The sequence below is a fragment of the Odocoileus virginianus genome, chromosome 27, assembly GCF_023699985.2.
Source record: "Odocoileus virginianus isolate 20LAN1187 ecotype Illinois chromosome 27, Ovbor_1.2, whole genome shotgun sequence".
NCBI lineage: Eukaryota > Metazoa > Chordata > Mammalia > Artiodactyla > Cervidae > Odocoileus > Odocoileus virginianus.
In genome coordinates, this window is record NC_069700.1 from 43,101,869 (window position 1) to 43,128,457 (window position 26,589).

The 26,589-nt window shown below is 43.3% G+C and overlaps 1 protein-coding gene and 1 pseudogene across 8 annotated transcripts; one reads left to right on the top strand and one right to left on the bottom strand.

Moving 5' to 3' along the window:
* The first annotated feature begins 5,851 nt into the window (after positions 1-5,851).
* Positions 5,852-24,913, top strand: LOC110146733 (HLA class I histocompatibility antigen, alpha chain G-like). 8 transcript variants are annotated; one of them, XM_070456813.1, is made up of 9 exons: positions 5,853-5,952; positions 8,210-8,421; positions 8,666-9,010; positions 9,283-9,558; positions 10,475-10,750; positions 10,867-10,971; positions 11,725-11,757; positions 11,905-11,952; positions 23,582-24,913. In XM_070456813.1, the coding sequence occupies exons 2-8, from the start codon at positions 8,349-8,351 to the stop codon at positions 11,919-11,921; spliced, it is 1,125 nt and encodes a 374-aa protein (XP_070312914.1). In that variant the 5' UTR covers positions 5,853-5,952; positions 8,210-8,348; the 3' UTR covers positions 11,922-11,952; positions 23,582-24,913. The 8 variants fall into 8 exon arrangements, with proteins under 8 accessions (XP_070312918.1, XP_070312916.1, XP_070312914.1 ...); XM_070456814.1 differs by lacking the exon at positions 23,582-24,913 and adding an exon at positions 19,985-20,736; XM_070456812.1 differs by lacking the exon at positions 23,582-24,913 and adding an exon at positions 12,742-13,566.
* LOC110146734 (tetraspanin-3 pseudogene) lies at positions 16,433-17,473 on the bottom strand (annotated as a pseudogene).
* Positions 24,914-26,589: the final 1,676 nt, after the last annotated feature.

Consider the following 26,589-nt stretch of genomic DNA (forward strand, 5'->3'; position numbering starts at 1 on the left):
TTCCCCATGGACACCCAGACCGTTCCCCTCATTCCTCCTCTCTCACAGCTCCTGACTCGCCATCACTGACTCCGACAATGTTAGCTCCTTGGTCTCAGGTGATTTCAACATGAGATATGTAGGCTGAATAGTGGTCCTCAGTGTGGTCCATGGCCAAATCCTTGAACCTGTGACATGTTCTGTCTACACAACTCTGGGTTTTGCAGGGTAGGAGGTCTCAGTTCCACAAAGGGGGCACTCTTACAAGGGGACATGACAAGGGTCCCATTGAACCATACCCTATGACTGCCACCCAGGAAGCTTGGATTCCATGTGCCTGAAGACCAGCAGGTGAGAGGAGGGGTCCTCTCTTCTCTAGGCAGGAGCGATAGAGTCCGGTCCTCAGGAGAGCCGGAGTTGCTGCTACATAACTGGTGCAGGAGGACTACACGGGGAACTCAGGTGAGAGACTTGGGTGCCTGCTGCTTTTCCCTTGTCCCAGTGAAACTATGAATGTTAGGTGCGGTGACCCAGCATGAGAAGGGTTTGATTTCCAAGGGTCCAGACGCCTCAGGTAGGAAGGTTTAGAACACATCCCGGTGAGGCACAAGGGCTCCTGCTCCTGTCTCTAAGATCCAAGGCAGCATTTATGCAGAGACTCTGCTTCCCCTGGGCTGTTTCCAGACAATGACAGGTCGCAACAGTGACCCTAAGGGAGGTTCATTTCCGGGAGATACAGCGCTCCTCCTAAGGCCATCTGTGACTCAAGAACTCTTCTGTGGCCTGGCTCAACTTCACTTCCATCGCCTAGAGGTCTAGGATAGTCCAGTGAACCTTCTCTCCTATCTGCCTCTAGGGGTCAGATTGCATCTCAGTCCTGCGGGCTCTCCCAGTGTTTTCTGCCTGCCTCACATTCTTTGACAAGTGTTTTCCCTAATAAAACACTGGTGAGTTCAGTCTCATCTTGGCAACTGCTTCTTGGAGGACAGGGACTAACAAGATCATTTTCATTTGTGCACCAATAACCTATTACTTATTTCATCTTATAAAACCTTTCTCTTTATCCAGCTTCTCCAACCAGCATCTGCTTCATTTCACTTGTCTTTTTAGTATGTTTGAGTTGTATTTGTTGCTTTAAGACACTAAGTTTTAGGGTAATTTTCTGTTCAATAAAGCTAAGTAATAAAGCTCTAAGTCTTTATTATTCTATGGATATTATCTAAATCTGTTCTATTTCCTTGCATTTTAAAAATGGTATCTATACTTAATATTTCCAATTGCTCTCCTCTTGTTCTCTCTTTTACTAATTTGGACTTTTCTTTTTCTTCTCCTCCTCCTCAGCTTTCTTCCTCCTTTCTTTCTTTCTTTTTAATATGAGGACTCCAGGGAGGGGGGACCGGGATGGGGAATACATGTAAATCCATGGCTAATTCATTTCAATGTATGACAAAAACCACTGCAATGATGTAAAGTAATTAGCCTCCAACTAATAAAAATAAATGGAAAAAAATAATATGAGGACTCCAAATATATAAATTAATACTATATGGTTGTGCTAAAATGAAGCATTCTCAGGACCCATATGCTGAAAGTGTGATGCCATTTATATACACATTCCTTTTCTTTCTTCTTTTTTAAAAAAAAACTTGAAAAAAATTTTTTTATGTGTTGATTGGTTGTGCTGGGTTTTTGTTGCTGCACAGGCTTTTCTCTAGTTGCAGTGATCGGGGGTGATTCTCTAGTTGTGGTGCACAGGCTTCTCATCTCAATGGCTTCTCTTGTTGTGGGGCACAGGCTCTAGGGCGCTCAGGCTTCAGCAGTTGTGGCACGTGGGCTCAGCAGTTGCGGTTCCTGGGCTCTAGAGAACAGGCTCAATAGTTGTGGTGCACTGGCTTAGTTGCTCCACATGTGCGATCTTCCCAGACCAGGGATTAAACCCATGTCTCCTGCATTGGCAAGTGGATTCTTTACCACTGAACCACCAGGGGAGCCCCGACACATTCTTTTTCAATTAACACCACATTGCAATTCAACAATACATCAATACAATTAAAATTTAAAAGTACAATGCCAGATATACGGAATAAAACTAAAAGAAATGAAGTTATTGTTAGAGTCAGCAAAATATGCCAGGGTGATCTGCACTGCAAGTGACTTTCAACACAGGAAGTGGGTTTTACCTCTTGCTTTCTGCCTTTCTGCTGAAAACAGCTTCCTCTGAACAACCACATGAACAGCATGAACACTCACACAGCGCTAGTGAAAATTTAAATTGATAGTAGAACTTTGAAAGTCAAATTAGCCATATCTAGAATGGTTACAGTACATATATCATATAACCCAACAGTCTTACTCCTGGTCATTCACTCTGGGGGGCTGCTTGCCTATGTGTCCCAGGAGACATGTACATTAATGTTTACGGCAAAAACTGAAACACCATATGTTCATCCAAAGGAAAATAACTGTGATACAATCACAAACTAAAGCTTTTCCAGCAGTAAAATAAGTGAATCTTTCTATCAGTTATCAGATAACTCACCTACCCAAAACATTGAGTCACAGAAGAACACACGCTGTATGTTTTCACTGAATAGGAAGGTCAAAAACAGGCTGAACTAAATAACATTTGGTTTGGGGGTATATGCACTTACTATAAAATCATTAGAGAAACTCAGTAAACACAAATTTCAGGATAGAGGTTATACATGGGAGATGGGATTGAGAAATGGCATGCAGGATCTTAGTGCCCCAATTAGGGATTGGACCCATGTTTGCTGCAGTGGAAGTGTGGAGTTTTAACCACTGAACCATCAGACAAGTCTCCTTAGCTTCACATCTTACCTCAGAGGTGGGTCCTGAGGAGTATCAGAACTCCTTAAACTGATATTTTTGAAACTGGAGTTTGTGAACCATTCTGGATTAATTTTTTTTCAATGAAAGGGAAAATTACATACCAAAGTTTATTTCAAGGATCCTTAATAAGACCTACTCACAGTGGAACTAACCCATAGCCAAATTCTGTGAACCGTATTAGAGAGAGAGGATCCAGGATGCCATAGAAATATCTTTGTCTAGGTCGTTTGCTCTCTTGTTCACTGGAATCTCTGTCAGTTTTCTGCTGCACAATGTTTAATCTGATGCTAAAGGTCTTGTGATGGCTTAGACACGTCACTTACATTAACTTCACATTCACCTGGCTTAAAAACATTTACGGAACAAAAAAGTGCATTTTGCTCAGTGTAAATTAAGCTGGAAAAATATAAAGGAATATCATCTTTGATAATATTACCTGATGAGATTTCATTTTAACTAGAAAAATAAGAATCTCATGGGACGGAGATGGGAGGAAAGTTTAGGAGGGTGGGACATGGGTGTACCTATGGCTAATTCTTGTTGATGTATGACAAAAAAAACACAAAATACTGTAAAACAATTATCCTTCAATTGAAAGGAAAGGAAAAAAAAAAGAAAAAGAAGAATTTCTTACTTTAGTCTCCCTTCCCACTTCGAGCTTAGTATCATGACAACAGTTTTGATGTGACTCATTAGACAGGAATGGCTAATTTTGATCTAGGAACAAAGTTTTACCTAGATCAGAATCATCCCTTGGACTGCAAGGAGATCCAACCAGTCCATCCTAAAGGACATCAGTCCTGGGTGTTCATTGGAAGGACTGATGTTGAAACTGAAACTCCAATACTTTGGCCACCTGATGCGAAGAGCTGACTCATTTGAAAAGACCCTGATTCTGGGAAAGATTGAGGGCAGGAGGAGAAGGGGACAACAGAGGATGAGATGGTTGGATGGCATCACCGACTCAATGGACATGGGTTTGGGTTGACTCTGGGAGTTGGTGATGGACAGGGAGGCCTGGCTTGCTGTGGTTCATAGGGTCGCAAAGAGTCGGACACAACTGAGTGACTGAAATGAACTGAACTGAACCGAATTGTCCATAGCTACCTAATCATTTACATATAGCTACTATATGTTTCCAGTGTATAGAATTTGCAGGGAAATCTTAGAGACCTTGGGTTATCTCACTTCTCTGTCTCAAACTTTTATTAGTAGTAATAGTGTTAGTCACTCAGTTGTATCCGACTCTGCAATCCCATGGACTATAATCTGCCAGGCTCCTCTGTCCATGGGATTCTCCAGGCAAGAATACTGGAGTGCATTGCCATTCCCTTCTTCAGAGGAACTTCCCAACCCAGGGTTCGAACCCTGCTCTCCTGCATTGCAGGCCGATTCTTTATCATTTGAGCTACAGGGAAGATGTGCAAACTTTTATTATTATGTTCCAAAAAGAAGTTTGAAGCACTCAAGAATAATTGACTAAAGGAAGCATTTGATTTACAAAATCCTGAAAGAATATTTAATTTTGATTTTAACATGTGGGTAAATTCTTTGATGTTCCTCCCTTCCAGAAGTGGACCTTCATTTTCTGCTCTTGAGTTTGGGTTGGATTTAGTGATTCACTTAAAAATTTTCTATTTGTTTGGCTGCATCAGGTCTCAGTTGCAGCATGTGGGCTCTAGTTTCCTGACCAAGGTTCCAATCTGGGCGCCCTGCATTAGGATCATGGAGTCTTTGCCACTGGACCACCAGGGAAGTCCCAATGATTCCCTTGTAACTGAGAGAGTAAGCTGACGTAATGATGTGTGACTCTGGGCCTATGACATCAAACACATTGCAGCTTCCATCTTGGCTGCCCTCTCTCAGATCACTTGCTCTGGGGGAAGATAGCTACCTAGTCATTAGCTGCTTTAAGGAAAGTTGGTATGGCTCAGAACTGAGGCCTCCCAGGACCATCCAGGAGGGAAATGAGCCTCTTCCAACAGCCATATGGGTGACCATGTTTAATGTGAATTTCTTGCCCCAGTTAAGTCTTTGGATGATGCAGCCCTGGCTGACAGCTTCATCGCAACCTATGAGAGGCCCTAACCAGAATTCAAGTAAACCTCTCCTGCAATTCTGATTCTGGAAAACTGTGGAACATAATAATTATTTGTTTTTTTAAATTGTCACTTTTACAGCAGTACACAGTTATCACAGCATCCAAAGAAAATAATAGATTATTGCATTTTATTTTTGATCTGTTGTAAATTAACAACAGGATGTTAAACATAGGGCTTTCCTGGTATATCAGATGGTAGAGAATTTGCCTGCAATTCAGGAGAACTGAGTTCGATCCCTGGGTCAGGAAGATCCCCTGGAGAAGGAAATGGCAACCTACTCCCGTATTCTTGCTTGGAGAATTTCATGGACAGAGGAGACTGGTGGGCTATAATCTGTGGGGTCACAAAGAGTTGGACACAACTGAGTGGCTAACACTTTCTATTAAACATACCATTTAGTTTTAAGATTTAAGAAGAATTCCCACGGTTAAATGGACAGAAAGCATGTTATTACTGTTCACAAAATTTTATTTATTTGAAGTTCCATTACCAACTGTAACCCAATTAAACCCAAAGGAAGAACAAGGCTATATTAGGCAGATTCTAAGACAGCCAGCGATAACCAACTGCTGGTTATTCACCTTCTCCCACTTGTTTGATCAAACACTAACACAAGTGGCACTGTGAAGGGATTTTTCTTATGTAGTTAAGGTTAATATCAGTTGAGTTTACAACAGGGGATGATCATGGGTAATCCAGACCGAATCAAGTGAACTCTTAACCAGACTAGGTTATTACTGAACAAAGAGTAAAAGGGATTCAGTGTGAGGGAGGGCTTGAAATGGAGGGGCCCACATAGCAAGACATGCTGGTGGCCAGAGGTGCTGAGAGTAGCATTCTCCTGACCTCAGGAAAGGAAGTGGGGACCTCAGTGCTACAACTACAAGAAGTAAAATTCTGCAAAGAGTTCTGTGTGAGCTTGGAGGAGGACCTTAAACTCTAGTTGCAAACACAACCTCATGAAATGCTGAACAGAGACCCTCTCCATATCGCACCTGGACTTCTGATCCACAGATCTGTGAGTTGAAATGGCTCTTGTTAGAGCCCACTACATTTGTGGTAACATTTTATGCAGCAGTAGAAAACTAATGCACAGGCTCAGTTGTGCAACATATAAAACATTTTCTCCACTGGAATGAATTTATGAACTCTCACATATACTAGTTGAACAACATAAGATCTTTCCTAATTTCTCTACTTTTAAAAATTTTCTGATTTGTATATGATGCCATCAGACTTTAATACAATCAGGTTTGTTTATTTCATTTGTTCAACAATGATTAATTTAGTGCTTACTATGTACCAAACATAGCTTTATATGCTGGGGACACAGCTTTAACCAGAACAGCTTTAACACAAAGCCCCTGTGCCCATGTGCCTTACGTTCTAGAAGCTTTCCAAGAGTGAGATGGAGCCACTGGAATATTAAAAAATGTCTGAAATGACACTCCTGACCACTGTGGGGGGCATAGTCCATGGGTGGCAGGTGAGGTGGTGGCTCTTGTGCCACAATTCAGGGATGAGAAGTTGGTGGAGACTAAGGGGAGAAGAGGGCCTGAGGGATGAGAGAGACAGAGAGAAGGACTAGAGAAGCAAGAGGTGTGGAAAAGAAGCAGATGTAAAGAATTCTAAAGCAGTGACACTCTCAGATTTAAATACATTGTTACATTGATTTGCTTAACAGGTATTCTTTGCATCTTGTATTTGCTCTGTTCTGTGAGGCTGCCTAAAAACCAAATGTCTCCTTATGTCAATCACGCAAGCGCCCAATACAATGTGCACATTGCTTAGGTGTGGATCACAAATATAGACGATGCATGAGTGTTCGTGAAGGGCAATTTGATTGCACTGAACACTTGCAACTTTGAGGGGATTAAAGTTTGTACACTCTGGTTGAAATATAATGTGTTAATAATATTTCTTATTTTCTGTATTCTTGATGCTCTGCCATTTGTGGTCTGGATAACTGGGGAGAGACTTGTGCTATAGAGCTGACCAATTCTTAGAGACAGCAAAGGGCTTGCCCAGGAGCAGCCTTTTCTTTGCAAACTAGACAATCCAGAATCTGTATCTGGAATCACCTCTTCTATAGCAGAGCCTGGCGGGCTGCAGTCTATCGGGTCGCAAAGAGTTGGACATGACTGAGCGTGAACACACACACATACACACTTCTATCAGGTCTTACATTCCAGGAAGCAATATTCCTCTGCTCTCATTATCCAGGGCCAGGTACCAGGCACCTAGAGACAGGCCCCGTCTCCCAGAACCTGCCAATGACCTTATTCAAACCAGTCAATCCTAAGATGTTTCTCCAGCCCTCCTTTGCTTTCCCTCAGCCCTGAGGAAAACGCCATGAAAGTTTCTGAGCCATGCTTTCTTCCTCTCCCTGACCTTCTGGCCAACCTTGGTGCTTCTCCCTGTGGCCCTGTAGTGGTGTGCCATGCCCCCTCCTCTCTGAAAGTGTAATTAGTACAAAATCTTCTTTCAATGGTTTAGCCTCTCCTGTCACCACCTAGTCACTGTAGTAAATTCCCGCCTAGGCACAGGTCTTAGGCAGGAAGTAACTGTGCTTCCATGTGCTTTTCTGTATTGACCATGTGCTGAGACTCCGACAGGAAAACTCGGGGCTATGGAATAAAGGTAATTTTAAAGTATAAAAGCCTGGAGCCACAGTTTGGGAAAGTGAAGTTATGAACTTTGGTTATTGCAGAGGTTATTTGAATGGTTATTCCATTCAAATGGGAAGGGTAAAATCATTACTTTTACAGATTAGATGCTCAATCATTCAGGGGACATCAGGATTACGGTTAACAAGCAAACAGGAAACTGGTCTCTATAGGAATCTCTACATATACAACTGCCCTCAGTTTAATGAGTATCCCATTGTTTCTTCACCAGCTTTCCGAAGACCAGATTGCTCTCTGGCACCCTATTCCTTGGAAGTTTGTTTTCCTAGGAGAGAGCCTGAGGGATGAGTGAATAGGGACGCAAGTCAGGGAGAGGGAACTGGGGAAGGGAAGACAAAGGGGCTGAGTCCAGCCTGGGGGTTTCTCCTTGGTTTTCTCAAACAGTCCCAGCACCAGGGAGACTGTTTGACAAAGGGCTCTTGGTGCAGCCTCGAGGAGAGGCCACAAAGTCCCAGGTGCCCTGGGCGCGGCGCTCAAGGTCTCAGGTTCTAGGGTCGGGGGTTGGCGTCTGGGACACCGAAGCTAAGCACTGGCGATTCCCCATCTCCCTCCCCACAGTTTCACTTCTCTCTCTCACAACCGTGTCAGGTCCTTCTTCCTGGACACCTATGACGCTGCTCCAGGTCTCGGTCTACTGGTTTCTAGAGAAGCCAATCAGCGCCACCGCGGTTCCCTGTTATGAAGTTCTCAGACTAGTCCGAACTCACATTCGCCCCAGATCCCAAGGATGCAGGTCACCGAGCCGCGAACCCTGCTCCTGCTGCTCTCGGGGTCCCTAGCCCTGACCGAGACCTGGGCGGGTGAGTGCGGGGTCGAGACGAAATAGTCTCTGCAGGAGAAGCCAGGGGACCGCCTGCCTGGGGCGAAGGACAGCCGGGGAAGACGCGTTTCTATGGCCCCGAGACCAGACCCAGTACCTCGCCCCCGTCCCGTCCGGACTCTCCCCTGTCCCTTCCGAGCCTGCAGCCCTCTCCTCTCACCACTCGAGTCTCCCACCAGGCCTCTTCCGTCTCGCACGCCCTCTCGTCCCCTTCTCCCTTACAGGTCACATTCACCTCGGACATGGGGACCCGCGCCCGAAGGAGCGTCGGGCCGGGTGGCAGCCCCTCCCGGTCCCGGGGGTCCACTCCTTGAGGTACTTCCACATTTTGGTATCGCGTCCTGTCCTCGGGAGGGACCTTTATCAATCTGTCGGTTACCTAGACGACACTCAGTTCGTAAGATACAACAGCGACGCCGCGAATCCGAGGGTGGAGCCGCGGGCGCCGTGGATTGAGCAGGAGGGGCCGGAGTACTGGGACCGGCACACCAGCATAGCCACAGAACATTTGCAGGCTTCGCGGTCGAACCTGCAGGTCATCGTTGGCAACCACAACCACAGCGAGTTGGGTGAGTCTCAAACCCTGCATTCCGCAGCGATGAGCCGGGGTCCCCCTGAGATCCCGGGTCCGAGGTTTCGTCCCGAGGTCAGGAGATCCTCCGACCTCTCTTCTGTCTGGGAAGAGCCCACTAGGAACTAGGATTCACAGGGATTGCGTTTTCAACTTAGCAGAAAAAACGGGCTCTGAGCAATCACCGCCCGAGGGTCTGGAGCAGGAGGGGGGCTAGGTTGAGCGCTGGGCGGGGCTAAGTGGGCGGCGCTAACCGCGGGGGCGGGGCAGAATCGCACAGCTTCCTTTGGATGTCTGGCTGCGATGTCGGGCCGGACGGCCGCTTGGTACGAGGGTACGAGCACTTCGCCTACGACGGCGAGGATTACATCACGCTGAACGAGGACATGCACTCCTGGTCCGCGGCGGGCACAGTGGCTCAGATCATCCGGCGCAAGTGGGAGGCGGAGGGAGTCGCGGAACGTTACCGGGAATACCTGGAGACCGAGTGCGTGAACTGGATCCACAAATACCTGGAGAAGGGGAAGGAGATGGGGCTGCGCGCAGGTACGAAGGGCCCCGGGCCCTCCCAGATCTCACCTCAGGTTGGGGCTGTACTCCAACTAGCCCAACCTAAAGGGGAGAAGCATAGGTTTGACACTAGAATTCTTCCCCCTCTCCCCCACGCCCCCCGCCCCAACTTGGATCCTTAGAGTAAGGCTTACAGATTCTTACCCAGTGTCTGAAATGACACTCCTGACCACTGTGTAGAGAATAGTCTATCGGTGGCAGGTGAGGTGATGGTTCTTGTGCCACAATTCAGGGATGAGAAGTTGGTGGAGACTAAGGGGGATGAGCAATGTGAGAGACAGAGAGAAGAGCTAGAGAAGCAAGAGGTGCAGAAAAGAAGCAGATGTAAAGAATTCTAAAGCAGTGACACTCTCAGATTTAAATACATTGTTACATTGATTTACTTAACAGGTATTCTTTGCATCTTGTTTTTGCTGTATTCTGTGAGGCTGCCTAAAAACCAAATGTCCTTCTCAGGACAATTAAAGGATTCTGTCTCTCTGGATGTGGAGGTCTCTGAAATAATTTATTAACAGATTTCTTTGACTTTGGCCTAAGTCTTAGTGCTTCACTCTCTCACCTTTTTCTCTGCCCCATGCCTTCTTCACTGGCCGCCTGACTCCAGATTTTTTGAGTCAACTCGGTCTTCACCTAGGTCAGGACCAGAAGTTTGTATCGTCTTACTCAGAGACCTGGAGCCTCCTACCCTGGGCTGTCTTATCCTGTTTCTAGAACTTCTCAAAGCATAAGAAGTTTTCCCATATCCTGGGGTCCAGGCTCATGTCTGGCTTCTGCACTCTCACCTCTCACACCATTTATTCCCTCCATTCTCAGAATGGTCACAGAAGTGCCCACTCATGTGGCCTGTTAGAGTTAATACAAAGTTCCTAAATTTTCTCACCTTTCTCCTCAGTTCCTCCAAAGACCCATGTGACCCGACACCCCATCTCTGACCATGAGGTCACCTTGAGGTGCTGGGCCCTGGGCTTCTACCGGGCGGAGATCTCACTGATCTGGCAGCGTGACGGGGAGGACCAGACTCAGGACATGGAGCTTGTGGAGACCAGGCCTTCAGGGGATGGAACCTTCCAGAAGTGGGCAGCCCTGGTGGTGCCTTCTGGAGAGGAGCAGAGATACACGTGCCATGTGCAGCACGAAGGGCTTCAGGAGCCCCTCACCCTGAGATGGGGTAAGGAGCAGGGTGGGGTGGAGCTTCCTCTCAGATAAAGCAGGAGCCCTTCAGGACTCAGTTCAGTAAGGTCAGGGCTCAAGCCTGAGGTCAGGGCCCTTCCCTTTCCTCCACAGAACCTCCTCAGCCCTCCATCCCCATCATGGGCATCATTGTTAGCCTGGTTCTCCTCGTGTTGGCAGTGGTTGCTGGAGCTGTGATCTGGAGGAAGAAATACTCAGGTAGGGAGAAGAGTGAAATCTGGGTTTTCTTGTGCCCCCAGGGAGTTTCAGGACAGAAAATGTCCAGTCTCTTGCCTCAGTGCTGGGAGGCACCATCTACATAGACGTACTTACCCAGTCTGAGGTCCTGTTTCTAACACTCTTTTTAAAAAATAATTTTATTTATTTATTTATGGCTGCGTTGGGTCTTTGTTACTGCGCAGGCTTTTCTCTAGTTGCAGAGACGGGGGCTACTGTCTAGTTGTTGTGTGCGAGCTTCTCATTGCGATGGCTTCTTTTGTTGTGGAGCGCTGGCTCTAGGGCATGTGGGCTCAGTAGTTGCAGCTCCTGGGTTCCAGAGCACAGGCTCAAGAGTTGTGGCTCAGGGACTTGGTTGCTTCACAGCATATGGAATCTTCCTGGATCAGGGATCGAATCTGTGTCTCCTGCATTTGGCAGGTGAATTCTTTATCACTGAGCCACCAGGGAAGCCCTCTAACACTCTTTTGAAAGGCATGTGTGTAAAAGAGGATTACATTCTCACTTTGATGCTTCCCCTAATGGGGAATCTGATTTCCAGCAGCTAATTATAGACATCCAGAAGAGGATTGGTACAGTTCCCAAAAACCCTGTTTCCTCATGTTTCTCAATCCTGCCCTGGATCTGCATTCACAGTTCTGGAAACTTTCCTAGGATTCAGGACTAAGGGCTTCCTATAGAACCTCATGACTCTGCCTCCCCCGAGGCCTCACACATGATGTCTTTTACCCACAGATGGAGATGGAGGGAGTTATACTCAGACTGCAAGTAAGTATGGACAGGTGTGTGTGTGGGTGAACCCTGAGACCCTTGAGATAGTGTAGATGGGAACCCTCTGGGGGGGTTCACCCACCCTGTATTGTCTCCTTTAGTCTTAACTCCTGTGGGCTCTGACCAAGTTCTGTTCTATCCCAGGAGAAGACAGTATCTGAGGCCCTAATGTATCTCTTATGGCTCCTAAAGGTGAGACTCCGGAGGGCCTGTAGTGGGAGAGGGGCTGGGTTATGGGGATGCTCTGGATTTGAATATTTTGAGTAGTGGAAATTTGTTCAGAATGCCCCCACCTATGATGACTGACCTGAATTTGTTCTTGATTATTTTCTTCTATGGTGTGAGACTGATGGCTTATGTGGAACTGAGCAAAGAAAGCTGTGTTCACGCCCCTACTCTATGACTTCAGAACCCAGACTTCTCTTTTCATAGAGGTGTCTGAATGTGTCTGTGTTCTTGTACTGTAATGTAAGAAAGAGAGGAGGCTGACCCACCCCTGCCCACAATGGCCTCCATTTCTTCCCCCCACCATTGTGTGATGGTATCATAGGTGTCTGTATATTATTGTATTATTTATTTACATATGTGCAGTTCTTTGTTGTATATCAGTGCTACCGCAAAAAAATATCATTTTGAAAAACATACTTTGAAAGTGGCTGAGTGGTCCCTAATTTAGCCATTGCCTTTTGAGATCATATGTTAGATTGACAAAGTCCTTGTAATTTTTATGTATTTTATTTTTAAAGTAAATGATCCACTCTACTTCCTGATCAGCTATAATGTTAACTTTGAACTTCCCTGTGGTCCAGTGGTTAAGACTCTGTGCTTCCACTGCAGGGGGCATGGGTTCCATCACTGGTCAGGGATGTTCCACATGCTGCAGTGTGGCCCCACCCGGAAAAAAAAAGATATAATGTTAACTTGAAATCTTAGTTTGAATAGTTCAACTTTCAGCTAATTATGTGCAATCTTATCTGACAGAAGTTGTGTGTGTACAGTGAAGCTTAGGGAATATCAACAAAAACTGGATGCAAATCTTCAGTTCTTAAATTACAGACAAAAAGGAAAGTCTATAAATCACAAGTCTTGCTGTTCTTTTCTGCTAGATCAGCTCAAGATAGACAAATTGACACCTGGGTGTGGTTTCCGTGTGTATATGGTTTCACCTCTTCTTTATAAATAGCAGGAAGCACAATTAATGGATTGTATAAGCATATGTTTAGTTTTGTAAGAAACCGCCAAACTCTCTTCCAAAGTGACTGTATCATTTTGCATTCCCATCAGCAATGAATGAGATTTCTTTATTCTCTGTATTTTATTGGCATTTGGTGTTTCAGTGTTCTCCTTTTTGGCTGTCCAAATAGCTATGTTGTAGTACTCTTGTTGTTTTAATTTGCACTTTTCTGATGACATATGGTATGGAGCATCTTTTCATGTACTGTTCTGCCATCTGTATGTCTTCTTTCATAAGGTATCAGTTAAAGTCATTGGCCCATTTTTTAACCAAGTTTTTTCTTATTGTTGAACTTTAAGTTCTTTGTATATTTTAGATAACAGTGCTTTGTCAGTTATGCATTTTGTAGGTATTTTCTCCTAGTCTATGGCTTGTCTTTTCATTCTCTTAAGCATTGCTAGATTTAATATTTAAATGTATAATTTAAAAATATAATAGTACAGCAAAACTATTTATAAAATACCTCTTCAATAGAAAACTGTACTTAGAAAGTTTTCTCACTTTATACCAAATCTGTAATTGGAAAAGTACTTTTATTTCATATATGAATAAAAAAATTTTTTGAATAAAAATTTGATACTATTTTTCTATACTCATAGAGAACAGTGATAAATGTGTCCTTTATATAATTCAGATATTTGATTAGTTTCCCAGTATAAGAAAATGTTACCCCCAAAGTAAGTTTCAATAACATTATTTTTGTTGAAATAGGGTTTGTTCCAAAGGTAATAATAACAACAAAGCTGGGGATTCCCTGGCTGTCCAGTGGTTAGCTGTTCGAGCTCTCACTGCTGAGAACTTGGGTTCAATCCCTGGTTGAGGAATTAAAATCCAACAAGCCACCTAGGGTGGCCAAATAACAACAATAACGAAGCTATTTTATTTTTTTGAGGGTAATACAGAGTTTATTGAATTAGATTTTTCTAGTTACAACTGAGATCACATTTACATACTATTTTGCTAGTCTACATGGGTATATTATTTCTAACAAGTTTAGACTTGTTAGATTGAAATGGGCTCAACTATACAAAGCCACATGCACACACCCACAAAAGTTGTTTTTAAACAGTAGTGCATACATTATACTCCTTGGGCTTCCCAGGTGGCTCAGTAGTAAATAATCCACCTGCCAATGCAGGAGACACAGGAGACAGTTCAATGCCTGGGTCGGGAAGATCTCCTGGAGGAGGAAATGGCAATCCACTTCTTGCTGGGAAAATCCCAGGGACAGAGAAGCCTGGTGGGCTACAGTCCATGTGATCACAAAGAATTGGACACAACTGAGTGACTGAGCAGACACACACACAAAGCCAGCTTTGCTTAAAAACTGCTAGTTCTAAAGATCAGTCTGTTTTGAAGATTAACCAAGACACACACCATATGATTCTAAAATCTATTTTAGCCATTTTGTAAGATAGCCATTGAGCTAGTTACTGGACTGTGGTATATATTTTTAAAAAGGACACTGATGAGGGGCACCATCTGGTATTAAAATAACTTTTACCAGACAGCTGACTGCCTCCCTCTCCTGTCAAAAACCTCTGGCCAAAAACCTCTGGCTCCCCTGTGAAGACTGAAAGGACCTGGCGATACTTCGGCAGCAGTTCCCTTACAGCTTGACGGTGACAGAAGCAGGCCCATGTCCGCCTTTAATTCTACCACATTAAGCAATTCACAAACAGTTCTGAGATTAGAACATTTATTGGGGTACTTACATGCTCACTGACATGGAGAGTCTGCTAGAACAGAGGAAAAGTCATAGGTGGGTAAATAGGAAGGTAGACACAGGAAGAGCCAAGCTGCTCTGTCCAACACCTGTGTGTGTACCTGTGCTTTAACTAAATGAACTCAGGAGGCCAATAGCAATTCAATTCAGTTCATTTCAGTCCCTTAGCAGTGTCCGACTCTTTGTGACCCCATGAACCACAGCACGCCAGGCTTCCATGTCCACCAACAACTCCTGAAGTTTACCCAAACTCATGTCCATTGAGTCGGTGATGCCATTCAACCATCTCATCCTCTGTCATCTCCTTCTCCTCCTGCCCTCAATCTTTCCCAGCATCAGGGTCTTTTCAAATCAGTCAGTTCTTCGAATCAGGTGGCCAAAGTATTGGAGCTTCAACTTCAACATCAGTCCTTCCAGTGCACACCCAGGACTGATCTCCTTTAGGATGTACTGGTTGGATCTCCTTCCAGTCCAAGGGACTCTCAAGAGTCTTCTCCAACACCACAGTTCAAAAGCATCAATTCTTCTTCACTCAGCTTTCTTTATAGTCCAACTCTCACATCCACACATGACTACTGGAAAAACCATAGCCTTGACTAGACGGAACTTTGTTGACAAAGTAATGGCTCTGCTTTTTACTATGCTATCTAGGTTGGTCATAGCTTTCTTTCCAAGAAGTAAGCATCTTTTAATTTCATGGTTGCAATCACCATCTGCAGTGATTTTGGAGCCCCCAAAATAAAGTCAGCCACTGTTTCCCCATTTATTTGCCATGAAGTGATGGGACTGGATGCCATGATCTTAGTTTTCTTAACGTTGACCTTTAAGCCAACTTTTTCACTCTCCTCTTTCACTTTCATCAAGAGGTTCTTCAGTTCTTCTTCACTTTCTGTCATAAGGGTAGTGTCATATGCATATCTGAGGTTATTGATATTCCTCCCAGCAATCTTGATTCCAGCTTGTGCTTCATCCAGCCCAGCATTTCTCATGATGTACTCTGCATATAAATTAAATAAGCAGGGTGACAATATATAGCCTTGACGTACTCCTTTTCCTATTTGGAACCAGTCTGTTGTTCCATGTCCAGTTCTAACTGTTGCTTCCTGACCTACATACAGGTTTCTCAAGAGGCCGGTCAGGTGGTGTTCCCATCTTTTTCAGAATTTTCCACAATTTATTGTGATCCACACAGCCAAAGGCTTTGACATAGTCAATAAAGCAGAAATAGAAGTTTTTCTGGAACTCTCTTGTTTTTTCAATGATCCACTGGATGTTGGCAATTTGATCTCTGGTTCCTCTATCTTTTCTAAAACCAGCCTGAACATCTGGAAGTTCATGGTTCACATATTGCTGAAGCCTGGCTGGGAGAATTTTGAGCATTACTTTACTAGCATGTGAGATGAGAGCAATTGTGAGGTAGTTTGAGCATTCTTTGGCATTGCCCTTCTTTGGGATTGGAATGAAAACTGACCTTTTCCAGTCCTGTGGCCACTGTTGAGTTTTCCAAATTTGCTGGCATATTAAGTGCAGCACTTTCACAGCATTGGCTTTCAGGATTTGAAATAGCTCACCTGGAATTCCATCACCTCCCCTAGCTTTGTTCGTAGTGATGCTTCCTAAGGCCCACTTGACTTCACTTTCCAGGATGTCTGGCTCTAGGTGAGTGACCACACCGCCGTGATTATCTGGGTCATGAAGATCTTTTCTGTACATTTCTTTTGTGTATTCTTGCCACCTCTTCTTAATATCTTCTGCTTCTGTTAGGTCCATACCATTTCTGTCCTTTATTGAATGGACTTGCTCAATTCACCTTCCAAAGCAGAACAAGACTAAAATGCTCAGGTGAGTTTTCTATGTGCACAGGTTCCACCAGTGATGAGGAGCTTGTAAACAGGCTTTCTACTCCTTCTGCACAACAGGATGCAGGCACAGAGCCCGACCAGTAGCTGGAGACCTGCATATGTCACTGCCGCATAGATAACATTCCTCATGATTTCCGGTGGTTTCTTCACAACTTCCGGTAGCCTCATACCCTGCGGCATAGAGATCAGAGGGGCGGGCCAGACTGCCATGACAGCTGCTGGCGGTCTCCCTGCAATAGCTAAGAGGGACATTCTGATTTTTGGTTTCTTTGAACCAGTCTGTATTTTCTTAGTGAGAAGAGTTGTGAATGGGACAACAGGGCAGCTGTCTGGGAACATAATAGCCCAGCTAGCAGCACAGGGTTGGTTCCACCGTAGGTTTTATATATTTTCCAAATGCTGCGATCAACCTCATTTTCCACCTTCGCTCTGTAAACACATCCCCAAACCACTGCAACAACTTCTGTGACAAAAATCTAAGAGTAGGATGATGACAAACGTGGCAGGTCCATAGCGGCTTTCCTGGATGGTGGCATAGCAGCCAATCAGCCCGGTAATGAAGAGCCGGGCTCCTACAGCTACGATCAGCACAGCAGGGAGGAGAGGGTAGACATCTTCAAAGAAGAGGTCGTACTGGTTCTAAGGGATGAAGACATACGCTCCCACACCAGAACATGAGGTTGAGAAACACCAGTGTGGTCTTGGAGTAACTGATGCCACACTGGCCCTTCTCACAGATGGGACACGCTCACTGACGGAGTTTGCAACGGTGACGTTGCTTCCCTGATGGGAACCGCCCAGCCTGCAGAGGAAGGCGGGACCCTACCGCCCAGCCTGCAGAGGAAGGCGGGGCCCTCGCGGGGCCCTCCCCCACCCAACCTTCCTTGTCATCGCTCACTCCAAGCCCCAGCCGAAGGTTTGTTAACAATGATGGATGGACTGAATTTTTAAAAAGCGATAGCAGACCCTTTGTTTCATTTTTCTAATGCTGCCCTGTCCACATGAAACTGTTTATATTTAAATCTATTAAAATAAAATTTAGAATTTAGTTCCTGCATTGAACTGGCCATATTTCAAATGCTCAAAAGTCCCATGTGGTCAGTAGCTACCATAATCAAAGTGTAGATCTAGAACATTTCTATCATTGCAGAAGGAAATTTTGGACAGCAGCAGACCAGTGGATTCTTCTTTCATAGGCAGAATCTTGAGTATAGTTACAGGATAATGACAATGCGGAGTTCCAATTCCTATTCATGAACTCTTTTCTGATGAGTGAGTGTCCATCTCCTGTGTGAGTAAAGGTTAATTATTCCAACTAGACAGAAATAGTTAATATTACTTTTAACAGTTTTATATTGTAAATTGCAACCAATAGAGGGGTATGTAAAATATATTTGGATTTACTTTAAGTGAAAAAAATTTTTTGAGTTTTTTTTACATATCATATTATATTAATTTACATACATCTATTTTCAGATGTACCACATAGTGATCCAAAATTTTTATAGAGTATAACCCATTTTGGAGAAGGAAATGGCAACCCACTCCTGTATTATTGCCTGGGAAATCCCATGAACAGAGGAGCCTGATGGACTGCAGGCCAAGGGGTCACAAAAGAGTTGGACATGACATAGCAAATAAACAACAACAACATACTTCATTTAAAGTTGTTACCAAGTATTGGTTAAATTTTCTTTGCTGCACAATAAACCCTTGTAGCTTATTTATTTTATAGACAGTAGTTTGTACCTCTTATTCCCCTACTCCCATCTTACCCCTTCCCATTTCCTTCTCTCCAAATTGCTAGTTTGTTTCTGTATCTGTGAGTCTGTTTCTGTTTTGTTATATTCATTTGTTCATTTTATTTTTTAGATTTTACGTGTAGTGATAACATACAGTATTTGTCTTTCTCTGACTTATTTCACTAAGCATAATACCCTCCAAGTCCATCCATCTTTTAGGATTTGAAATAACTCAACTGGAATTCCATCACCTCCACTAGCTTTGTTTGTAGCGATACTTCCTAAGGCCCACTTGACTTCACATTCCAGGATGTCTGGCTCTAGATGAGTGATCACACCATCATGGTTATCTGGGTCATGAAGATCTTTTTTTGTATAGTTCTTCTGTGTATTCTTGCCACCTCTTCTTAATATCTTTGGTCCATATAATTTCTGTCCTTTATTGAGCCCATCTTTGCATGAAATGTTCCCTTGGTATCTCTAATTTTCTTGAAGTGATCTCTAGTCTTTCCCATTCTATTGTTTTCCTCTATTTCTTTGCATTGATTCCTGAGGAAAGCTTCCTTATCTCTCCATGCTATTATTTGAAACTCTGCATTCAAATGGGTATATCTTTCCTTTTTTTCCTTTGCCTTTAGCTTCTCTTATTTTCTCAGCTATTTGTAGGCCTCCTCAGATAGCCATTTTGCCTTTTTGCATTTCTTTTTCTTGAGGATGGTCTTAATCCCTGCCTCCTGTACAATGTCACGAACCTCAGCCCATAATTCTTCAGGCACTCTGTCTATCTGATCTAATTCCTCGAATCTATTTGTCACTTGCACTGTATAATCATAAGGGATTCACTTTAGGTCATACCTGAATGGTCTAGTCATTTTCCCTACTTTCTTCAATTTAGTCTGATTTTGGCAATAAGGAGTTCATGATCTGAGCAACAATCAGCTCCCAGTCTTGTTTTTGCTGACTGTATAAAGCTTCTTCATCTGGGAGTCTTGGGTTGAGTGCCTGTGCCAGTCTGTGGGGTGCATCCTGGGCCCTCTGGTGGAGGGCCATGTTCAAGGGTGGCTGTGGGCTCAGGGAGTTTTAAGGCAGCTTGCCTGGGAACTCACATCCCCTCATTCTCACCAACTGCCCCCCACCTTACATACACACACACACATAATGATTCATATGAGGTCTGTGCAGCGTTGCATTGCCCTGGCCCAGCTCCTGGTGGAGCAGAACTTCCCAGTCATTTCCACCCACTGGGGGATACCCCAGGAGGAGAGGTGCATCAGAGATGGGGAAGATGTTTTGTGTCCTTGGGAGGAAGAGGTCAAAAAGAGACCTTTCAACATTTTTCTACTTTCCTTCCTCACAAAGGCATTCTCAGCATCAACAGTTTAAAGATTTTCAACAATGAATTCTTGTGGCTACCAACCTTTCCTCTGTGAGCAAAGGGGAATTGAAAAAGAGAGGAAATTCCCTGATGGTCCAGTGGTTAGGACGCCATGCTTTCACTGCAGGGGGTAGAGGTTTGATTCCTGGCTAGGGAACTAAGATCCCACAAATTTCGCTGAGCATACCAAAAAAAAAAAAAAAAAAAAGCAAGGGGTGGTGGGAAGAGAGAGAGAGAGAGAGAGAAAGCTATCCCTGGTGCCTTTTTTTTTTTTTTTTTATAAAGATACCAGACCTATCCAGGAGTTGGTGATGGACAGGGAAGCCTGGCATGCTGCAATCCATGGAGTCACAAAGAGTCGGACACAACTGAGCAACTGAACTGAATGGAACCAGATCTATCATAAGGCCCCAGATCTATCATTTTGGGGCAATTCTTACCATCTTATTTAGCCTCAATTACCTCTTTAAGGGCCCCATCTTCAAATTCAGTCTTATGGGTCTTAAGTATTCAGCATGAGAATTTGGTTGGGAGGGATGTAATTAAGTCCAGTAACAGAAGTGTTGATTTGATTTCCAGAGGCCCAGACTCATTAGGTTTGAAGTTGTGGGTCACACTCCTAGGTAAGGTACAAGGGCTGGGGCTTTTGTGCTCTGAAATCCACGGCAGCATCTGTGCAGAGGCTCAGCTTCCCTGGTGCCTCAGATGGTAAAGAATCTGCCTGCCGTGCAGGAGATGTGGGTTTGATCCCTGGGTTGGGAAGATCCCCTGGAGAAGGGAATGGCAACCCACTCCAGTGTTCTTGCCTGGAGAACTCCACGAATGGAGGAGCCTGGTGGGCTACAGTCCATGGGATCACAAAGAGTCAGACACGACTGAGTGACTAACACTTTCTCTTCATTTGTCCAGTAAACCTCTCCTTCTGTCTGTCATTTGGGATCAGAGTTGCATCTTGGTCTGCAAGCTCTCATCTTTACTGATGCCCTCTCCCTATGCTCTGACAAGTGTTTAATAAAATTCTGCTGATCCTAATCCCATTTTGGCAATTGTTTCTTCTCCTTTTAAAAAATATTTATCTGTTTGACTTCTTTGGGTCTTGGTTGCAGCACTCAGGATCTTTTGCTGCAGTGTGCAGACTCTCTAGTTGTGGTGTGCAGACTTAGTTGCTCCGCTGCATGTGGGATCTTAGTTCCCTGACCAGGGATCCAACCTCGTCTCCTGCATTGCAAGATGGATTCTTAACCACTGGACCACCAGGAAAGTCCCAGCACTTGTTTCTTGGAGGACTGGGACTAACAAAATAATTTCCATCTGTATACCAATACCAATATACTTATTCCATTTTGTAAAATCCTTCTCTTTTCCCAACTTCTCCTACCAGTGTTTGCACCATTTTGCTTGTTTTGTATTATCTCTTTGAGGTAATAGATGATTTTTTCCAAAAAATTGAAGTATAGCTAATTTACAATGTTGTGTTACTTTTAAGTGTAGAGCAAAGTGATTCAATAAATATATATATATATATATTCTTTTTCAGATTCTTTTCTATTATAACTTATTACAAGATATTGACTATAGTTCCTTGTGCTATAAACTAGACCCTTGTTTTTTACTTATTTTATATATAGTAGTTTTTAACCTGTTTTATATGTAGTAGTGTGTATATGTTCATCCCAAACTCTTAATTTATATCTCCCCTCATCTTTCTCTTTTGGTAACCAGAAGTTTGTTTTCTATGTCTATGAGTCTATTTCTGTTTTGTAAATAAACTCATTTGTCTCATTTTTTTTAAGATACCACATATAAGTGATATTGTATGATATTTGCCTTTCTCTAACTATAGATATTTATTGTTTCAAGCTGCTAAGTTTTAGAAGTAGTTTGACACACAACAATGGATAACTAACAAAGCTCTCGTAAGTCTCTATTATTCTATAGGCATTGCCTAAATTTGTTTTATTTCCTTGCCACTTGAAAATGTTATTTATACTCACTTCCAATTACTCTCTTCTTCTTTCATTGTTTATTTTCTTTTGTCTTTTCTGCTTCCTCCCTTCCTTTCTTCCTTCCCTCCTCTCCTCCTTCCTTTATTCTTTTTTTGGATATTTCAAACACATAAAAAAAATACTATGTAGGTATACTAAAAGGAAGCACTATTTGTATATACTAAAAATATAATGCCAAGATATATGGAATAAAAGCAAAATAAAAGAAGTAACTAGCTGTCTGAAAAGAAAATGCTTGGTTGATTGTGCAAACAAGGAAGTGAGTAACTCTTACTTCCTTCCCTTAAGCTGAGTTTGTTTCATTTTTAGAACAAACACATCAGCTACATGAACACTTAAACATTTCTGATAAAAGCTTAAGTTGGTACTAGCACTTTTTTGTTGTTGTTTCATTTTGCTTAATTATAATATAGTTGATTTATAATGATGTGTTTGGTAGTAGCACTTTGGAAATCAAAATAGTGCTATTCAGTATGGTTAAAGTGTATATACGATCTACTCTAGTATTTGACTTTAAAAATCCTGAAAAAATATTTAATATAAATTTTGGTTTTAGCACATATATGAAAGTTTTGATGACCCTCCCTTCCAGAGATGAAGCTTAATTTTTTTTCTTCTGAGTGTGGGCCACACTTAATGGTTCACTTCTACTTGAGAGAGTAAGGCTGATGTAATGGTGTGTGACTTGGAGTCTAGGACATAAAACCAGCCAACTGGTATGTTATAAGCACGCTGGTGGGGCTAGTAGTACAGAATCTGCCTGCCAATGCAGGAGATGCAAGAGACATGAGTTCGATCCCTGGGTCAGAAAGATCCTCTGGAGTAGGAAATGGCAGCCCACTCCAGTATCCTTGCCTAGAAAATTCCATGGGCAGAGGAGGGTGGTGGGTTATAGTCCATGTAGTCGTGGGGCCACAAAAAGTTGGACACGATTGAGTGACTAAGCACAAACACAAGGAACATGTTATAAGCAGCCCTGTGGAAAGGTCCGTGTGGCTGCAAATGGAGGCCCTATTTCAACAGCCTGCAGGCCCAGTCAAGCCATCAGATGATGCAACTCGGGCTGACTGTTCCCTTTCAAGAGGCCCAGAACCAGAGACCTTCTGGGAGATGATACATGTTTGCTGTTTTGAGCAGCTGATTTTTGAATAATTTATTATGCAACAAGAGGCAACTGATACAGTGTCTCAGGAGGAAAACAAATTATTGTACTTAAATTTTTGTTTGCTCTAAATTTCTCTAAATGCCTACTCAGGTCCAAGACGTACTGAAAGAGCATTGGATGGGAACTTGCAGACTTGGATTTTGCTTGAACTATGCTAACTGGGCAAGTTATTCAACCTCCATAGTTGTCTGCTTATATCCTGTAAATGGAGGGTTAGAGTATGACCCTGCAGGTCTCTTCTGTACCAGCTGTCTCAGAGTCTGAGTGCACATTCCTGAGCAGAGTCACAAAGCACAGCATTCATGTAAGAGGACACCCCGCTCAGAACACTCGTCCTTCAGGTGCTGAGATGCAAACAGCTCAACACTAACAAACACCAAATTTGTGCTGAGAAAATTCCTGAATGGATTTCAGAATTAAATGCAAGTAATTCTGGGGTTGCTTTTCTGGTGACTCAGCAGTAGATAATCCGCCTACCAAGGCAGGAGACACAGGTTTGATTCCTGGGTCAGGAAGATCCCCTGGAGATGGGAATGGTAATCCTCTCCCTCTCTCGCCCCTTGTTTCCCTCTAGCCACCAGAGGAGACAAGGCTTGAGCATCAAGTATGTGCCAGACACTGTTCTGAGCACTTCATATATCAACTCAGCCAACCCTCACCACATCCCTAAAATGTCACACATTATATTAAAGCCAAATCATGTCTCCTCAGGCTCCTTTGGCTGTGACAGTCCCTCTCACTTCTCTTGCGTTTGATGACCTCGATCCTTTTGAGAACTCCTCAGGGATATTATAGAATATCTCTCTCTTTGAGTTGGGTTTTTGTGAAGAAGACCACAGAGGTGAGTGACATTTTCCACACATCTAGGGTATATACATGTCCACTCAAATACCACTAATAAGTTCACCTCATCACCTGGCTAAGGTACAATTCCCAGGTTTCTCTTTGTGAACTTTTTATTTTTAGTTCCCTATTTCCCATACTGTAACCTTTAGAAGGAAGCCACCATGTGCAGCCCACACTGAAGGGGGGAACCTGCTGTGAACACTGATGTGCAGGGGTTTGTCTAAATATAAGTTTTCCAGTGAGTTGGGGAAACACTAGATGAACTGGTAGACTGGATGAAGAGCACATGTGTACCGTCATTACTCTCTTGTGTGCAGGGAAACGATGCTTTTGAAAAACGACCCGAAAACTCCCTATAATTGTAAAACGCTTGACTGATCATCTTCAGATTACATGTTAGGACATGCATTCTCTGCTCCAGGACCCATCATATTTTGACTAAGTTGTTCTGCCGTAGAAATTCTATCATTGGAAAAGATGGGCTGGATTCTACCCACTGCAAATAGCTGAAAATGCCATGTAATATACAAAGACCATATTAAAAGCATCAAAGAGTGATGATGTTCTAATAAATGATGACACTCTAAAAAGAAGGGAAAGAACCTGCTTGGCCTCCACAGAGAACTCAGTCCTGAGAAGAGAAGAAAAGGCTGTGACTCCCCAGAGCTCAGGAATGGAGCCCAGCAGGTCCAGCTCTGTGTCCCCAGCTCTTCACTTTTCTATCTACCTGCCTTCCTTCTTAAAAATTTAGACAAACCTTTATAATTCTGATTATGATGTATCTATGTAATGTATGATATATGTTTAATCTATATTCATGGTAAAACAAGTAATAAAGTGGTTTTTTTTTTTGTAATAAAGTGTTGAAAGAGATAAATGACAAAGTAAAAAGAACTGTAATCCTCATGTTGGAAATATTTTGTTCCATTGTGCTTGTTTTTTTGTTTCTTATGCATCCTCCTGCTGTTGGAAGTACTGGAAGTTTCTCTCTCTAAGTTGAAGAGCACAGACCTCAGTGGCCCCCACCCTGCACTCTACAGATGCCATTTCCCAAGTCAGCTCACTCTCCTGAGTAAGAGGGGATTTTCAGTTCCACCTCCCTCCTCAGTCCCCTCCACTCCTTTTTTCTAAAAAATTAATAAATTTTTTTCTATTTTTTTCTCCTTATTTTTCTAAAATAAAATTTATTTATTTGGCTGTGCTGGTTCTTAGTTGCAGCAGGGCTATCTTCCTTGCGTCATGCAGGACCTCCCTTGCAGCACAGACTGTGGCACATGGGCCACAGAGAACACGGGTTTCAATAGTGGTGGCATACGGGCTTCACTGCTCCATGGCGGGTGGGATCTTGATTCCATGACTAGGGATCAAACCAGCATATCTTGCATTAGCAGGTGGATTCTTAACCACTGGACCATCCAGGAAGTCCTGTCAAACTCAAAGTCCTGTCTTTGAGTTTGAATAGGAGCATGTGCTCATATTAGTATCTTTGTGAGTGTCTGGTTGACACAGAGACAATTTATGGTTTTTTATGATTTTCATCTTTGGGTCACACAACTCTATTCCCCAACTGTAAAAAATTCATGTATGTTTTTGTCTACAAGAGAGGGGTCCAAGGGTGAAGGGGAAAAGAATTGATTGAATTTGAGGGGAAAGTGTAGAAGAAGTTAAGAATTTTAAGGTGGAGCTTTCCTGGTGGCTCAGTCGTAAAGATTACACCTGCCAATGCAGGAGACAGGTTCAATCCCTGGCCGGGGAAGAGTCCGCATGCTGGGGAGGAACGAAGCCTGTGTGCCACAACTACTGAGTCTGTACTCTAAAGCCCGCATGCTACAACTTCTGAGCCCACAAGCAACAACCATTTAAGCTTGCATGTCCTAGGGCACGTGCTTTGCAATGAGAAGCCACCACAGTGAGAAGACTATACATTGCAGCTAGAGTGTAGCCCCCATTCCCAGCAACTAGAGGAAAGCCCGTGCAGCAATGAAGACCCAGCATAGCCACAAATAAATACATAGATAACATTACTTTTAAAAAATAATTTTAAGGTGGTGGATTCTAATGTTACCTCTTTCTGCTTTAATTTTACAGGTATGTACAGGACCTTCAAGATATTTGATATCTGTTGTGTTCAAGAAATACTTTCTCTTGGGCTAGGTGAAGACTTCTGTATCTAATTATGTTTAAGTAGGTTAAAGAAACAGGTTAAGGAAAACAACAAGTGCTCAGTGCAGTAAGGACAAGGATTATCTCCAGTACTGGGCAGTTTTGAACTCTTATGACCTTAAGGTGATAAACCAGGGTTTGCCTAATGCCTGAACATTCTCCTTGTTAAAATACACAAGACCTGCATAGACAAATCCATGATTTCCATGTGAAGATTGCATTTTAATATACATCAACCTGTGAGTCACACAGTATCTTTTGGAGGAAGAAACTGAAAATTAAGAATACTCTGGATATGCACTGGCCAATATGCTAGCGACAAGTCATACATGGCTATTTAAATTAAATAAAACAGAAACACACTCACAGATATAGAGAACAGACTTGTAGTTGCCAAGGGGGAGGGGAGTTGGGGAAAGAATGGCCTGGGGGTTTGGAGTTAATAGATACAAGCTATTATGTATAGAATGGATAAACAGGGGACTTCTGTGTTGGTCCAGAAGTTAAGAATCCACTTTGCAATGCAGAGGATGAGAGTTCCATCCCTGGTCAGGGAACTAAGATCCCACATGCTGTGGGGCAACTGAGCACGTGCCCCACAATGAAAAGATCCCACGTGACACAACAAAGATCATTCATGCTGCAACCAAGACCAGACAGAGCCAAGTAAATAAGAAACAAATATTTAAAAATATAGGATGGATAATAAC